Raw genomic sequence first — 17,867 nt, 5'->3', positions numbered from 1 at the left:
ATGAATCCAAGATCAAGCAAAAGAATAAAAATAATAAACATTAAAAAGAGAGAGAGAGAGAGAGAGAGAGAGAGAGAGAGAGAGAGAAGGGTCAGCCTGGTGAGTTCCCAGATACTGAGCCACCAACCAAAGAGGATAAGCCTGTGCAATATGGTCCCAGCACATATGTAGCAGAGGGCTGCCTTGTCTGGCCTCAGTGGAAGAGGATGCACCTAATCCCGTAAAGACTTGATGCCCCAGGGTAGTAGGTTTGCAGGGTGGGTCACCTTCTCAGAGGTAAAGGGGAGCATGGGGGGAAGAACTTCGAGGGAGACCAGGAGGGGCAGCATTTGGACTGTAAGTAAGTAAATTAATAATAATAAGTAAGTAAATTAATAATAATAAAAAGGGTCAGTATTTGTATTTGAACTACAAGAAGCTTTCAATCAACTCTACATACCCAGATGAGGTTGCTAAGGTATAAAGGGCGTTCCATGAATGCTGCAACTCTGATATATTCATGTGAGACAACTGCATGGATATTGCTATTAAAGGCATTGGGTTTGGTTAGCTAGCCAGTCATGAGGTTCTCACTAGTTGCATGCTCCTAAACTGCTACCACAACCTGCCAATAAGACAAAGCTGACTTGATTTTATTACTGATCAGAGGTAAGGGAGAAACTTACCTTATGAAGTGTGGGCTGTGTCACTAGGTAGACAAACAGGGACAGAACTATTGAGGGGTGCAGATGTGCTGTGGGGTTGGAGTTTCTCAGCTGGGGCAGGTTGTAGTGCTCTGCTAAGTTGGGTAAGGCTTAAAGGGATGATGCAATGCTTGAGTGTTAGTGGCGGCAGCAAAGCGAGGATGATTATTTATTTTGGGCCACAGGAATGATTTCGGGCTTTGTACATGCTGAGCATGAGCTATACTGCTGAGATATACACAGTTCCAAGATGTGAGTTTTGAATCAAAGAGATGAAAGGATCTTACGAGAACAAGCTGTCTGCTGATGCTCTTTCCTGATGAATTATGGGTCTTTGGAAATGTGCAATAACAGGAAAACAAGAATTTGGGGCAGGATTTCTTGGAAAATAGGATCCCTTTCTTAGATACAGAGGTAGAGGATAAAGTCATGCGAATGGAGACAGACATAAATTCAGTTATGTGTCAAACGGAATGCTTGGGGGAGGGTAGTTTCAAATCTCGTGGCTTTAAGTCAAGGTAGCTCTAGTGTTCCTTTCTCATACATGACTTGTCTGTTGTGGGACGATGGGGCACAAGGACAGATTCCACAGATTACTATGAGGTCAACCCCTACAGAAGAGGCTTGTTTTGCCAATGAGCAGTAATTGCTGTTTGCCCACTTTCTGAGTCGGATGGTAACTATGGCAGTCGTGTGAATTAACTTGGTATATTGGTCAGTACTGTGGGCACAAATATGGATTTTACTTTGTGTTCTTTGGGAGGAATATCTATCTTCTTCTCCCCTTTGCTCTCTTCCTTGTCTCTCTCGCTCCATTTTCCTTTTCTCCTCTTCTCCCCATTCTCTTTCTTTCTTCTGCTTCCTCTTCCCCTCTGACTTGGTACTTTAGGCTAGTCCGAGTCACCGTGCAGTCTACCTTGGCCTGGGTTTAACAATCTTCCCCTCTCAAGCTTCTGGGTGCTGGGAGTACAGCGATGTGCCGTCATCCTGACACAAGACAACATGTGTGTGTGTTTTTCTGGGTGCTGGGAGTACAGCGATGTGCTGTCACCCTGACACAAGACAACATGTGTGTGTGTTTAGGTCAGGGTGCCAACTCAACATCAGCTCTCCTCAGATACTCTTATTATCGCACAAGGAATTACATTAAGTTTTGAATGGCCTTCCTCTAATGCTTTTGTTTGATTTTATAGCTGTTGAAATTGTTCTAGCCACTCAAAATAGTATTTTAATCAATCCTTTGAGAATTGCACACAATGTATTTTAATCATATTGGCCATTTACTCCTCCCCTAAGTCTTCTGAGACCAACCCCATACCTCCTCCTTACCACCTCTTTTTAAAAATGTATTTTATTTTAGTAATCTAAGGAATCCAATTTGTATTTCTCTTAATATTCATGACTGTGACGTCATCAACTGTAGTGTAGTCAGCCTACTAAGAGTCACACCCTTAAAGAAGCAATTTTCCTTGCTCCGGAAGCCATTTACTGTTGGTAGCTTCCCTTTAGGGGTGGGGCTTGTGATCCCCTCCCTCTTCCATCATTCCTGACACTGTTACTGAGGAGGTATAGATATCAGGGACTGGGCAACATTATTTTCTTATAATTACAAGGTTTTAGACCAACTAGACTATACATCTAATGAATCTGTTTGAATTTTAGAATCTATTGGATTTCATGTATTAAAAATCTAAAAATTAAAGTTAATAGGAATATGTCTAATTAATGACAACGTTGTCTATATTGGCAAAACCTATTATTTTTAGGAGATACACAATATCCATGTTAGCATAGATGGTAGGTTTATACCACTAACATTGTTCGTGTTTCTGGTGTGTGTAGCAAATAATTATTGTTTAAACTGACTTCAGAGATGTTATGGTACATTTAGAAATAAATGACCCAAGGAGGATCTTTTTCTTTTTCTTTTTTTCTTTTTTCTTTTCCATTGAAGTCACCCTTTCGGTGTATGAACAAAAACACATCTCCTTCATTTCATCCATCAATTATATAAGTTCCCTTTTACTCTAAGCAATAGGGATCTTGCTGTGGGTGAGCTTGCAAATCCTCCTGTCTTCATAGACATAGTTAAGAGAAATTGTATCAGACATTACTAATAAGAACAAAGAATTCTTTATTCAGGACTATTGGAGAGAGGTTGTTGCAATGGAGGTAGGAGAATGAAGCCAAGTTGCTGAGACAAATCCTGGGAAGGTTGGTCAATGGGATTAGGCCACCGGTGCTTGCTAACTGATGTTTATCAGGGTTTGGGACTAAGGTCTGGATAATAGAGAGGGAGGGCTCTGTCTTTTTAATGAGTAAGTCTTGAGAAATATTCCTCAAATCACTGATCAAATAATTTGTGGTTTATAAAATGGATAAGGGGTTAAAAATTTACATATTAAAGGACTAGAGAAAGAATTTTTCACTGGATGTTTTCAATGGTAAATGCTCTAAAGAAAGGGAAGTCAGGGGCTTGGAATTGAGATGAAGCCCACCTAAAGATTTATCTAGTTAAGGACATTTTGGTTAGCTTATATTCTGGTGAGAGAAAAACAGTGAACAAAAGGAAAAATTTAAACAGTATATACGTATATATTATATAATGACTTGAGTGCTTAGCAGTTGAACCACGTAGGAAAGTATGTTATGGTTAAATGTAGCTGTTAAAAAATATGCATGTGACTTCAAGTGATAGGCAGTTTAAATATAAGGATGGCATTGTTTTAGAGCATAGAAAAAAGAACCATTATTAATCTGACTCGCTCAGTGTTGTCCTCCAGTTCTCCTCTTCTCTCTATTCTCAGGAATGTTACATTTGTTTGTTTTTGCTGTTGTTCTTGTAGCTCTAGCTAAGATGATCATTTGCATTAGTGTATTTGATAGAGGAAGTCACCTTCCCCTAGGTGGAAGGGTCTCTTTCAGTAAGTTAAGAACCCAAATGGAACAAAGATGGGGGGGGGGGAATTCCTTTTTCTCCTCCTCTCCCTCCTCTCTCCCCCCCCCCATCTTCTTCTTCTCCTTCCTCTTCTTTGTTCTATTCTGTTTTATCACTTGATTGGGTCTTTCATCTATTTTTGTTTTGCTTCGAGATGGGGACTAATAAAGCAGCTTTGATCCTTAGTCCTTAGGTTTGGATTCAATTATGCTGTTGATTCTCCTGGACCTTAGCTTTACAGATGCTTTCACCTGGGGCTGTCAAAACCTTATATTCATGTGAGCTGATTTCTCAAACCTCTTTCTTGACATAGATATAAATAGGGGTCTCTCTATGGCTGTCCATATCTCTTGTGATTGACGTGATACCTTATACATCTGTATTTTTTCTCTCTTTATACTGTCTCTATTTCTACCTCTATCTGTAGGTCTCCTATTGGTTCTGCTTCTCTGGAAAACTCTGGGTCATACACTGTCCTAGTTTTCTTCTCCATTGCTGAGGTAAAACACTGACCCAAAGCAAACTGAGATGAAAGGATTTATATGCTTTATGCTTTCATGTCACAGTCAAGGTAGGGCATGAACTCAAGTAGGATCCAAGGCAGGAAGCATGGTAGAAAGCCATTTACTCATTTTTTTGTCCGTGGCTTGCTCAGCTTGCTTTCTTATGCAACCCAGGGCCACTAGGCCAGGGATTCTCCCTTCCACCTGGTCTGAGCCATCTCTCATCACTCACAAAAATGACTCACAGACTTGACTACAGGGCAGCCCATTGGAAACAGTTCCCCATTTGAGGTTTTCTCTTCCCTGGTAATTCTAGTTTGTGGCAAGTGGATAAAACTAATAGGCACACACACTTAATGTTCCCCCTTCTCATTTGTTTACATAGCTAATTGCAATTGCCTCAGCATTTTTCTGTTTCAAATTTCATTGCCTGTTACTTTAGTATGCCAGCATTTCTTGGACTAATTATCAGTGCTATAAAGCAAGAGTCCCAGCTTCTTTGATGAAAGGAATAGCTAAGAGAGGTCTCTAAAGCAATGATACTTAAGCTCAGACCTGAAAGATAAGTAGAAGTTTGTCAGGCAAAGGAAGCAGTTGATAGGTTAGAGACACTGTTTTAAACGGTGAGCTTGAAGATCCCCTAGGAGAAAGAGAATGTGACATTTTTGAAGGAAGAAAAGAAGTCCTTTATGAACAGAGCATAGAGAGCAGGAGGCAGCTGCAGATTGAGACTGGGGGGATGGAGGAAAGCAGGCTGTGTTACAGAGTTTAGATTTGATTATAAAGGCTATAAAATGAATGTAAGGAGTTCCAAGTGTCCTCCAACTTTGATTGTAACTATAATGTGTGGAGAAAGTAGAGATTTTAGTTAACATACCTCTTTGTATGTTGCATATTTTGATCAGGCCTTGTACTTGCTGTTGACCCAATGGTTATTTAAAAAAAAAAAAAAAGGCCTCTTCTGTAATGGAAAGCATTAAAAAGCTTAATACATTATTGGTGCTAAATGGAAAATCCCCCCTATTAACCTGATGTCTGTCTGTCTATCTATCTATCTATCTATCTATCTATCTATCTATCTATCTATCTATCTATCTATACAAATCATTGTGATTCAGTAAGAATACAAATTGGCTAAAGCAGGTGTTATGCACAAGTCATTTAAATTCAGATCCCCTACTGAAGGATGTTGCTAATGCTTGGAGTAATTAGGAGAATTTCCCTATGGAGCTCTTGGTAGCATGAGTCAGAGAAGAAAGTTCTGAATAGAAAGGAGGCAATAGAATTTGTTATCTGGGTTAGAGGTTCACATAACAAATGTAGTTTGCAATTTTCTCTCAGTCTTCAAATTACACTCTGCAAAAGGAAATGGAAATGGACTATGTAGTCACTCATGTATAAAATCTATTTAGAATAAAAGCCCAGTACTTATGAAACAGAGCTTATTGTTTTGTGATTTCTATCCATTTGTCTGATACAGTCTATCTGGAAAACTAAATATCTATTCATTATCTATTACAGTATCAATTCTGGAGGAGTTAGAAACTATTATGAAAGACATATACCTACCATTTTATTCTTTTATTAGTGTACTATTTTTGACAAGTATTTGAGTGCCTACTATGTGTCAAAATACTACAGGATGTCCTGTAGATAAAAGAATGGATAAAATATGATGGGCCCAGACAATTACAAATACAAATATAATGATGAAAATGTATAGTTACCTTTGAAATGACTTGATCTAGATAGGAAAGGAGAGGTATCTCTGAGAAGAAAGTCATCTTCTGTGCTGAGCTGTAATGTCTTAATAGACAGGGACATAGATCATCTTCTAGAGCAAATGACAAATACAGAGTCCTTGTGTTTGAGGGAGCTGATATAGCCTGAGGATAACAAGCAAGGTGGTTAGGGGACAGAAGAGTGGTGTAGACTGAGGTTGGAGTGATAAGCATGGGCTACATTATGTATGTGCAAAGCTTGGAATAATTAAAAGCTATGATGATGAGCTGCCAGTCATTTTGACGATGAAATTTTTTTAATAATGTTCACAACAGACTGAATGCATTCAAATAAATGCCTTGAAGCATCTTGCAGTTATAGAAGAGAGAGGCTCATATTGTGGTGACAGTGAAGATAGAGAACAGTAGACATTTGAGAGATATTTAGGGGTTTAGAACCAACACAGTTTAAGGTAGATTGGGAGTAGGAATATTAACAAAAAATGTCACGGGTACTTCTTGGTGTCTGATTTCTTAATCAGAAAACATCTTTAAGACAGCAGAGTGGTATGTTATCATTTTTCCTGAGAGTCAGGAGAGGAACTCAAGCAGGGCTGAAACCTGGAGGCAGGAGCTAATGTTGAGGCCATGGAAGAATGCTGTTTACTGGCTTGCTTCCTCTGGTGTGCCCAACCTGCTTTTTTATAGAACCCAGGACCACCAGCCCAGGGATGGATGGCACAACCATCATGATCTGGACCCTTTCTGATCAATCAGTTGGGAAAATGCCTTAAAGCTGGATTTCCTGGAGGCATTTTCTCAACTCAGGCTCCTTCCTCTCTGATGACTCTAACCTGTGTCAAGTTGACAGGCAAAACCAGTCAGCACAGCTCAGCTCTGTGTAATAAGAGAAAGATTTCTGAGGATTGAGAGATTGGGGGAAGTATCTGTTGTGTGACGGGGATTGAACTACTGTTGCATCTTGTACCTGCAGCCACTGAACTCAACAGAGAATAGGTTGTGATCTGATGGAAGGCTTTTTGAGGCCAAGATTATTGAGTCTGTAGTGGATGTGGTGCATTTCAGATTGTGTCCATAGGCATGGGTGTCTGAGAAGTGGGAAAGTTGCTACACTTAAGTTGGCAGATGATCTCTGATTTTGTTTTATTGAAAGAACTGTTTACCTTGGTACCACTTAAAGTAATGATGGGATTTTTCAGTAAGATTGGATTTCAGATTACTTTAAAGATATTTGCAGACATGCCTTTGCATTCCCTGTTACGGAGAATTTATTGTTGTGAATCCATGTAAAGTATGACAGAACATACTTTATAATGTAATAGACAAACAATACCTAACAATTACATATTAAATATTGTTTTAATTTGCAACTCCATGTCTTACCTACTTGGTTATTTTGGTTAAAATCTATTGTGCCAGATAGATATTTATATTCTCTTCTACACTTCAAGTATGACAGTTTTTACTTACAACTGATGAGTCTGGAGTTTAATTGAGTAGTTCTGATTTGGGTTGCTTTGGGCTTATTTCAGTCAAGTTCACCCATATATCAGTAGCTGGCTGCTGGGTTCACTGGAGCTGATGATACAAAGGCCAGCTTCTGTCGTTTCTTCTCCTCCAAAAGCTTGTTTAGTCTTCTTCACATAGAGGGCTTCTAAGAACAGGAGTAGAGCTGTGCAAGGGATTTGTGGTCCAGATTTGGAACTGACACAGAATCATTCATATCACATTCTGCTGGACAAAGCAAGCCAGAAGGCTGGCTCAGATGTGAGGGCTCTGAAATAAATCCTATCTCTTAATGGGAGGGTTATGAATTACTTTGAAGAGGGAATCTGATACAATAAGAGGAGAAACAATCCCAGCTGTGGTTTGAAAAAAATATATTGGTCTGTCACAAAATTTTGTGTTGCAAGATGGCAAGGTGTAGGTGAAAAGCCACGTAGCAGGAAAACTGCTTCAATATCTACTCTTTTGCACTCCCTTAATTGTCATGGGACCTTGGAAAGGCAAGTCCTTTGATTATTCTTACGTTTGCACAACAAGGAAAGGAAGAAAGCAGGAATGGATATTGGCTGAGTTCCATGTCTGCTATAGTGAATGCTGAACAGCTGAATGGATTGATGAGTGTTTATGCGGCTTTATCATTGATAGAACTTCTTAATGTGGTAATCCACAAACCCAGGATGGAGTTTCTAGCATGGGATTTATCTTGTTCTAGGATGTTCCTTGCTCTCCTGTGCCCTGGGGGTCTTGTCAAGGAAGGAAATTGGCAAGGATGGGGAAGGAGATGAAAAGCTAGAGAGTCCACCCATTTAACCCTGCTGTCTTCTATTATACTTTTGCTGTGTTTGATATTTTTTTTCCACCAGAAGAGCCCCAGGGATTCATGCTGTGAGATCTCAGAGGTTAGAGCAAGGTAAAAAGCCATGGGGTGCAGAGGAGGGCACAAAAGGCCTGCAAAGTCTGGAGAGAAATGAAGCAGAAAATGAAAGAACACAGAGCTCTGGTGGAAAATAGAGGATCAAGAAATTGTTGTTAAAAGTATGGGTAGAATGAGAGAGATGTTTTTGAAGATAGGTCTGTAAGAGTATCCAGTATTATCAGAGGAGTGAAAAGAAAGTTACCAGTGAATTAAGTCCAATTTGTGTCCCATTGTGAAGGTCATAGGAATGAACCATAATATCAGAAAAGACTGTTTTAGATACAGACTTTGGCTAATCCTGCTCTCTAGTAATAGGATGAGCGAGGATCACTCATCGGAACCTGTACCTGGTGATATTTTAACATTACAGGCAAGACCATGAGGGTCTTCTGATTTTCTTTAAGAGAAGCACATCAACATTAGGTAAACAGTTCATGGAACTTCACAAAGCAAAGTTCTCATCACTACCCCTTCCCTAACAATGAAAGCTCATCTCCTTCCTTCTAAACCCATAGGGTAATTTATCTTCTTTTTTGAACATGGAATCATATATATACTCTTGGGTGATTTGATTTTGCTTAATATGACATTTTTACACTTATTACTGTTAATTAAGTATAACTCTATTTTTAGATAGTATTCTATTGAATGAAGATAGTATCCCTTATCTATTTTACAGGGATAAACATTTGGCTTTAGGTCATTCCAAGTAATGAGAACATGAGATTCATTTTGATACAAAGTAATGGAGGAGAATTTCTGAACAAAGCCAACTTAGTTATTTATATATTAACTTTGGATAACAGTTTCTGATTAGATAAAACAACAATAAATTGAACACTGAAGGCAAGCTCAGAGGTGAAGTTTGGCATGACTTTTGGTAGCAGAAAGGTCTGATGAAGTACTACTATGTATAAAAACAATGGGAAATGACCCAGAGTGTAGACAAAAATGGTCATGTGGTGATCAAAGCCAACAGAAGAGAGTGTGTTTAATGTATACAGTGATGAGGCTTCAGAGAATGTGCTTAGCTCCAGAGTTTAGCAAGATTCATATCGTTGGGACTTTGTGGGATGTGATGGGGTACAGACTAGAAGACTGCAAAGTACATGGCTGTTGTGAAGAATGTGTTAAAAACCTTAAGGTCTGGGCCTGGGTGATGCTCACATTGCTTGCTTGCTGTGACCTGGAACCCTCTCTGCTCTCCCGTGAGCAATGAAGGCCAGAATCCCACTACTGTAAAGTGAAATGACTTGCCACAGGTCTGGAGACTATGTACCGCCATAGAGCATCCTCTGTGACTCTTGCTGTGATGGAGTCCTGCCAAGGGAGCTGAGACATGTCATTGTCATTCTTTCCTATAGAGAATGACCCTCCTACAAGCCAGCTTGCATGGTAGTGTAGTGCTCTCGGCAGACTGTGTTTCAAATAAGCGAAGTGTCTGAAGCCAGATTGCTATGTTTGTCCTTAAATCCTTCTTTGGTAGCTATGTGAACTTTTGAAATGACTGAATTTTTCTGGACCATGTTTTCATGATCCTTATCACATAGAGTTGTTTCTGAGAATAAACGAGTTCACATATGGAAAACTCTGAGAACAGAACCTGACATGTGGCGAGTACGTGGTATTATCATCTAGACTCTCTTTGTGAAGCAGCAGTGAATGATCCCACATTTTGCCCAGCTGACTGCATGGAGTCCATAGCCATGGCTGTTGAAGTCTTCGGTACATCAGTCCATGCATGTCAGTCCAACTACGAGCCAGGATGCTCCGGTTAGGCTTCCACAGAATGAGCTCACCCTCGCTCGTGGCCTGTGTATGGGAATGTGGCTGTGTCCTGTCCATTCTCCATTTCTTCAGTTTCTTCCTCATTTTCCAAAGACTTATGGGTTTTTAGTTCTTTCTCTGCAGTTCTCTGGTAAACCCCGTGTCCTTTGAATGTATAACCTGGTCAGTGTAGACATAGTGAGGATTTCTCTTTCCTATTCATTTTCTGAACTCTATTTATGCAATGTAAAGTTGTAATTGTTGTTTCTTCCCCACATGATTCTGTCATGTCAGTTTGTTAGCTATAACCAAAGAGCCCAGATCTATCCCCACATTTGTCTGATCTTAAAGTCACTCCTTCATTTAAGGACTGTCTTGACTGCTTAATGTAGTTTCAACTGCAAGATTGGTAGCTGACACTAGATACACTGCTCAAGGAGTTTCTAGTTTCCTGGCATGTCATGCATGGAAACAGATTTGAAATAACGTGTGATTGTGATAATTGCTTTACTAGAGATGTGCAAAGAACGTATGGTAACACAAAGCTAAAGACCCAGTTCTCAGTGGGGAGAGAAGGCAAGAGCAGAACAGTGAGGATAGTGGAGGAGAGAATCTTTGCCATGAGGCAAGATCCCAGCCATCAAGAAAATGGAAGGAAAGGATTAGTTAAGTAGCAGGAACGACCCAATTGCAATGATGTATGGTGCAGCCTGGGATCATGTTCACTGTGGTGAGCAGTTCCTGCAGTGGCCTAGCAATAACAGAGAGGAGTAGCTGGGGTAGATTAGGACAAGGTCATCAAAGGTTCACAATGTTATAATACAAAAGGAATACTTAATCCTATGAGTAGTAAGCTAGTAGAAAATGGCTTAAGGTCAGAAGGGGACATGATTAGACAGATGTAAGTTTCAAAGATCCTATGCTGGTAGCTTGTAGTGTGTGATTTGGGACTTGTAGGAAGTGAGAAGTGGTTGTTTGCACCACACAAGTGTAACAAATATAGCAACAGTGACTAACACAGAACAAAATGTGGAACCAAGACCAAGGTATGGCCATAGGAGCAAAAAGAAAGAAACATTTTGATAAATTTGTAATCTGGGTAAATGTTGCTCTTGGGTGCTTTGAGTGATGAGTAACCCAGGGCTTGATCTGTCAGAAAGAGGAAAGAATGGAGACTCATAGACCAGATTGGTAACAGTGATGTGCATTACAGGACATGGGGTTACAGGGCAATGGACTTGGGAGAAGTGAAGCATCCCTGTGCCTCACCAACCATTGGAATCCGTGGGGGCAGTCACACAGAAATATAAAGCAGGCCTTTGCCTCTTGTTCAAGAAACTTGTGTGTGATCTCTGTTGAATGTTCTGCAAAGAGGTGTTGGAGATCATCCGTTCCTACTCATAAGACCAAGAACCCTTAAAAGGTCTAGAAGCATGCATGATGGGAATCCCAGACCATGAAAGAAATGTGAAGGGTAGCCTCGGAAGATCATTTTGCAAAGTGTGCCAGCCGGGGAATTGGTTGAAAATAAGTTAAAAAGAAAAAGGTGGCCATGGAACCAAATCTAAGTTCACAAAGCTCATGTACTACTTAGGTTGGGCCAGGCTGTGGAAAACAAGTTTTGGATTACGTGGCCTCACAGCAGTTGTGCTTCAGGCTGGCCTGGTTCCTTTTGGATGAATTCTCTTTCTCTTTCTAGTAGATTCTAATTCGTACATTCTACCTAGGGTTTGTGGCAATTTATTAGTTCTAACAGGGTAGTGATAGCTCCTCTGATTTTCCTTCTGTTCTTAATGGGGAAGAATGCAAGCAGAAATAACTTTTTGCTATGTAGCATTTAAAGAGAAGTCCCACTATTTTTCATAAATTCAGGATATGTAGAAAACAGTATCCACGCAGCATTTATCTTTTTAAAAATTGAACTCTGAGTTTTCATTCATTTCAATTATGAATTCCTTTAAAGCAGAGGTAAGACATGTTTGTCTCAATGTCCCCAGTCCTCAACACAGAGCCCCAGCATCCAGAAGTGCTCTGCAAACTCTCATTTCCTCTCTTCTTTACAGTTATGCATCTCCATAGTTGAGTACGCAGTTTTCTGAGTTGTCTTGAATCTTCTTACTTTATATAACATTGATGTCACCGTACAATGCCCATTTGTCTTCTTAATTTTATCCTTCTTCCCTCCCTCCTTATCTCCCCCTCCCTCTTTTCTTTCCCTCTATCTCCTTCTCTCCTTCCCTCCCTCCTCCCCTCCCTCTTTCCCTCCCTCCCTCCTTTTCTCATTCATTCATTCATTCATTCATTCATTCACGTGTTTATATATACATGTTTGTGTATATGTGGAGGAATTGCTCCTCTTCAAACACTGTCCACCTTATTTTCATTTTATTTATTAGTTTTGAGACAGGGTCCCCTACCAGAGACTGGATCCTCCTGTTTCTACCTCCCTGGTGCTGAGAATACAAGCATGTGCCACCATGACCTCTTTTACAGGGTCTCCAGGGATTAAGCGCAGGTTCTCTATGCTAGAGAAGCAAGCATGTTATAGGCTGAATTGTCTCCTGAGCCTCACTTCCATGTCTTTTAAGTATTTAAGTTCAGCATCTTAGGTTTACTCTAACTGTTCAAGTGGAACGAAATATATTTTATGACCTGGCATCTGAGAGCTGGTAAGTGAAATCCAAGCCTAAAGAGGGCCAGGTGGGGATGAAACCATCAGAATGGACTGCCACCTCTCATGTCTCCAGTGGCCTCTGCATCTTGTGTTCTTCTAGTTTTTTCCTTCTCTTCAAAATTTCCATGATCATAAGCATCTAATACATATAATAGAGCAGATGAATTCTGAAACTTTTTTTTTTTTTTTTTTTTTTACTGCCTTAAATGTCAAGAACTTCACCATTCTGTGCGTAGAATCTTGCTGAGGTCCTATCTGTCCCACCCTGTCAGTCAGTCCTTCTATTGGTCAGAGTAGGTTAGGACAGATGCTTTGCCTGCCATCTAGGAAACAGAATTTACATGAGGAGGCCATGGCCCTCACTTGATTTGCAGGTGAGAGCACCCCAGCTCATTGCTTTAATTTTCCTCTGTTTTGCAACCTGTCTAAGGGACGCTTGTTCCTGCCCCTTCATCCCTCCACCTTACACCCCAGGTAACCTCTCATGTGCTTCTAGAAGCCTGACTATGGGATCTTTCTTGACTTTGATGAGTTTATCAACAAAAATGTGAATGTCTTGTTGCTCTTCCTCTGGATGACTTCTGTAGGACTGCAGCTAGAGAATGGTGGGGATTTGGAGTCTGTACCAACTCTAGGTTTAGCTCTGTTCATCCAGGTAGTTCAGGACACAGAGGGAATAAGGATGATTGTCGCTTCTTGTCCCCATATGCACCGAAGCGCTTATTGTTTTCTCGCTAGTCGGACGGGGTTTCCTTATTCAGGTTTCCAGGCTTTACCTATAAGAAAATAAGGAATAAATGGAAACTTTCATTGCAAAAAGAAAGAAAGGGCCCAGGTTTGCTATCTCTTTATCTGTACCCTATGCAGAACACATTTGAAAATTATACTTCTCTTAGACTGAACAGTTCTTAACTAATGGAAATGTTTCAGCTAGTAAATTTCAAAAACATTCTATTCCTGGGTGGGATGGGATTTGCATTTTAAAGAAAAATATCTATCATTGTTGGATTTCCTTGCCTGCTTAGGATCTGTACACTTTTGGTATATGATTGGGTGGTCAAATTTATAAAAGCAGCCCATTATGTTGTTTCCTATTGTCATTTAATGTTTTTCATTTGTACAGGGAATCAGCAGCCTCTTCAGCTCTTTAAAGGTGGTGCGCCTTTTACGCCTGGGCCGTGTTGCTAGGAAACTGGACCATTACCTGGAATATGGCGCAGCGGTCCTTGTGCTCCTGGTATGTGTGTTTGGACTGGTGGCTCACTGGCTGGCTTGCATCTGGTACAGCATTGGAGACTATGAGGTCATTGATGAAGTCACCAACACCATTCAAATAGACAGCTGGCTCTACCAGTTGGCCTTGAGCATTGGGACCCCATATCGCTACAATACGAGTGCAGGGATCTGGGAAGGAGGGCCCAGCAAGGACTCCCTGTATGTGTCCTCCCTCTACTTCACCATGACGAGCCTTACAACCATAGGATTTGGAAACATAGCTCCGACCACAGACGTGGAGAAGATGTTCTCAGTGGCAATGATGATGGTCGGCTGTAAGTATCTTTTTTCTTTCTTTATTAAAACCAATTTTAGTCTTTACAGTTGTTTTTTTCTTCCTACCTCTGACCTCTGATTGGAATAAAATGATCTTCCTCTTAAGAAAGGTTTTAATTGAAATCATTTGCAATTGGTTTACTTTTGATTCAGCCCTAGGGAATAAAAATGCAAGGAATGTATTTTTACTCTTTGGGATGCATTAGCACATGAAAAACTGTGTGGGGAGTGATAGAAAACTCAGACTGAGAAGTCTGCAATTCAGTTCCATGCATGGTGTTGTACCTGGCAGCTCTGGAGAAGAAACTCACTCTGGTATCTAGACAGGAGGTGTCTGGCACATTCTGTAGGTTTTGTTGGCAGTTGGATTCCTAAAAAAGCAGATGGGATATATATATATATATATATATATATATATATATATATATATATATATATATACAAGTTAGAAAATATTTTAGTCAATAACTGAATTTCTGAATTAAAGTGGACTTCAGGAAACAGTTTGATGTATTCTTTTTTATTTTATTTTATTTTTTTTTATAATGAAGCTAGCGCTGTAGTCAGTTGAGTTTGTGACAAAGAATGAAAGGGTTGGTGAACTGAAAGCCTGCATCAGTGACAGAGTCCAAGACTCAGTGTGTGTGCCTGACTACAGTGACTTGGCAATGTTCTTGAAAGTAGAATGCCCTTTCAAAGAGCTAAAGACCATGTGCTCTGCCCCCACATTCTGACTGAATGACAGCAGAGTTCCAGACATGAAAGATGTTCAAACTTTAGATGCTGTTTTAAAATCTCTCCAAGGAAAGTTTCCAGGCATCTCCACCTTCAAGCTGACCTAGAGAACTCACTGAAGCCCAGTTCAGCCACCAAGAGTTACTTCAAGATTGTGCTGAAGACGCTATCAGCATTAACACGTTTTTTATGCCTTGAAGTCATCATTACTGGTGTTTTGTGTAGTAATTTAGTATAAGCCTTCTTCTTCTCCTCCTTTTTTGAGGCTCTAAATTATAGAGCTTTCCATGTGAGCATTCATGAAAAAAGATTAAGAATCTTGGCCAATGATTCTCAATTTTCCTAATGCTGCATATCTGATATGTGAATCCTGTGGGGCTTGTGACCCGCAGGTTGAGAGCCACTAGTCAAGACGTTCATGCCTCAGAGAGTCCAGAAGCTACTGGTGTTATGAAATATAACGTAGCACGGAGGTACCTGGCAGGCTCATGGCAAGGTATGCCCCTGAGCAATTATGCTATGCAATAAATCTGCTATAAAGGAGGTTTACTGGGGAAAGGGAGAGGAGCAAGGGCCTGGAGAAGGGGTAGACAAAGGGACATGTAGACAGACAGACAGATGGGAGTAGAGCCATGAGGGTAGAGATGAGGTAGGGAGGTAGACAAGGACAGAAAAGGGGAAAAAGAAAGAAAATGTGGGAACAGAGAGAGGGAACTGAAGTGGCAGGCAGTCCTTTCACAGGCAGCCCACACTTGGTGCACTTGGAGGCAGGAGGCAGATGATGATGCAAACTGTTACTAGGTCTCTGAGAGAAGCCTAGTGGAGTAACCTGAAGCTAACAACAACAACTGGAACACTAGTGTTAGCAAATGTTTAGTTCCCTACTTTAGTGATTAAGTATTCAGCCACACAGGCAAGAGTACCCAAGTTCTGAGGGTGGATTAGGGCTTCAGTAAGATCTAGGATTAGAATGCAAGAGTTGTCTCATCTAAGGGCCTTTGTGGGTGGGGAGGTATATTCTATACACAGAGAGATAGATCCATGGCAATTAATTTAATGGGGTATTCATATCAAAAAGATATTTGGGCAATAGTGTGATAAAGAAAATGTTTTGTCACATGTAGAATTCAGCACTATGCTGCTTTTAACACTTATGAAAGACATGTTACCTGATACAATCTAGAATTGGGTAACCTTTCTGAGGCTATTACAAATGGACTAGAAATTGCAGTCGTTGTGCAGAGAGGGGCTCTGTTTGCTTTGTCTTGATTTCCTTCTTTTATTCCTGGAATATGGCATCAGAGTTTACAGTATATGTTTTGCCACAGGTGTTGTTTCTTGTCATTGTCGTTGCAGAGAAGATACAGAATTGGGAGTTGTGGGTGGAGGTCCGTGTAGTGTGCTTGCATAGCATGAAAGGCCCTGACCCTTTGTAGCCACAACACTGTGGTAGTGGCTTGAATGAGATGTCCCCTGTAGTCTTAGGCATTGGAACACTTGGTCCCCCATTGATAGTAGAGAGTTTAGGAGATATGGCCATGTTGGGGCAAGTGTGTCACAGGAGGTGGCCTTTGAGAGTTTAAAACTTGTGCCATTTCTACCTAGTTCTCCTTGCTTCCTACCTGTGCTTCAAAACATGATCCATCAGGTTCCTGCTCCTCCTCCTGTGCTTCTGCTCCACCCCTGTGGATTCTAACCTTCTGGAACTATGACCCCATGTCTTCCATGGGACGCTTTGCTCATGGTGTTTTATTACTGTGATAGGAAAGTCATTGATACAAGCCCTCAAAGCAAAACAAAGCAGAAAATGACCCATACCTGTCTTAACACCACAGAGACCTTCTTCGTGCAATTACGGCCCTTCCGCAACCCTCCCTAGTCTCTTCAAACTAACCATCTATTCTACCTCTTTGTTATCTTCTGACTTTAAGATGTAATAAAAATGAAATCATGTGAAATAAAACTTTTCAAAGTTGCCTTTTAAGTCCCAATTATGCCTTTGAGATAAATGTGAATGGGATTTGTCGATAGTTTTCTTCTGGGTTGCATTTTGTGGTTGGACCGCTGCTGGTTAACCATTCGTCTGTTTAAGAACATCTTAACTTAATTAAACATTTTAATAGTTTATGTCTCTGTTGTGTGTATTCACTGTTCATGATGCTGTGTTATGTGAGGATACCTCACCACAACTGTATGCTGTTCAGGGAACACAACCCTTCACAGCCTTCTCCCTCCTCCCCTCCCATTAGGGTCCTTTATTCTCTTAGACAGATTTTCTCTGCTCTTATGACATGTACACATTATTGATTTTATGTAACTATGTGAAACCCAAGGCTGTAAATGAGAGAAGACATTAAGTATTTGTCTGAGTCTTGCTTAATTTAATTAAAAAGAATATCTCAATTATACTTATTTTTCTTCCCATAAAACCCCTTTCTCTTCCTGTCTCTCTCACAAATGGACAGTATGCATACCATGTTTTCTTTGCCCGTCCTTCTGTTTTGGAGGAATTACCTTGGTTGCATAACTTACCTACCATTAAGAATGCTTCATGAATCAGTAAACAATCGCAGAGCTTTCCCTTTCTCCTTCCAAGAGACTGTATCACCCTCTGGACTGCCCATACCTCTGCCTACCATGAAGATTTCCCTTCACTGGTGTCTTTCAGGGTTGTCCCAGAAACAGTTGTAACACTGCAGCTGTCAATTTTTGTGTGGCGATTGCATAACATTGAGAACCATCAGTAAAGCAAGTCTTCTCTTCTCTTCTCTTCTCTTCTCTTCTCTTCTCTTCTCTTCTCTTCTCTTCTCTTCTCTTCTCTTCTCTTCTCTTCTCTTCTCTTCTCTTCTCTT

The 17,867-nt window shown here is 40.5% G+C and overlaps 1 protein-coding gene across 1 annotated transcript in view; it reads left to right on the top strand.

Annotated features, from left to right (window-relative positions):
- Kcnh5 (potassium voltage-gated channel subfamily H member 5) overlaps positions 1–17,867 on the top strand; it is a 273,990-nt gene that overhangs the window by 74,235 nt on the left and 181,888 nt on the right. Inside the window, exon 7 of the mRNA XM_021201919.1 lies at positions 13,853–14,279. Coding sequence (XP_021057578.1) covers positions 13,853–14,279 — 427 coding nt within the window. The remainder of the gene's footprint in view (positions 1–13,852; positions 14,280–17,867) is intronic.

Source organism: Mus pahari, chromosome 7 (assembly GCF_900095145.1).
Source record: "Mus pahari chromosome 7, PAHARI_EIJ_v1.1, whole genome shotgun sequence".
Taxonomy (NCBI): Eukaryota; Metazoa; Chordata; class Mammalia; order Rodentia; family Muridae; genus Mus; species Mus pahari.
Note: the sequence above shows the minus strand (reverse complement) of the source record. Positions and strands in the feature narration are given on the sequence as shown.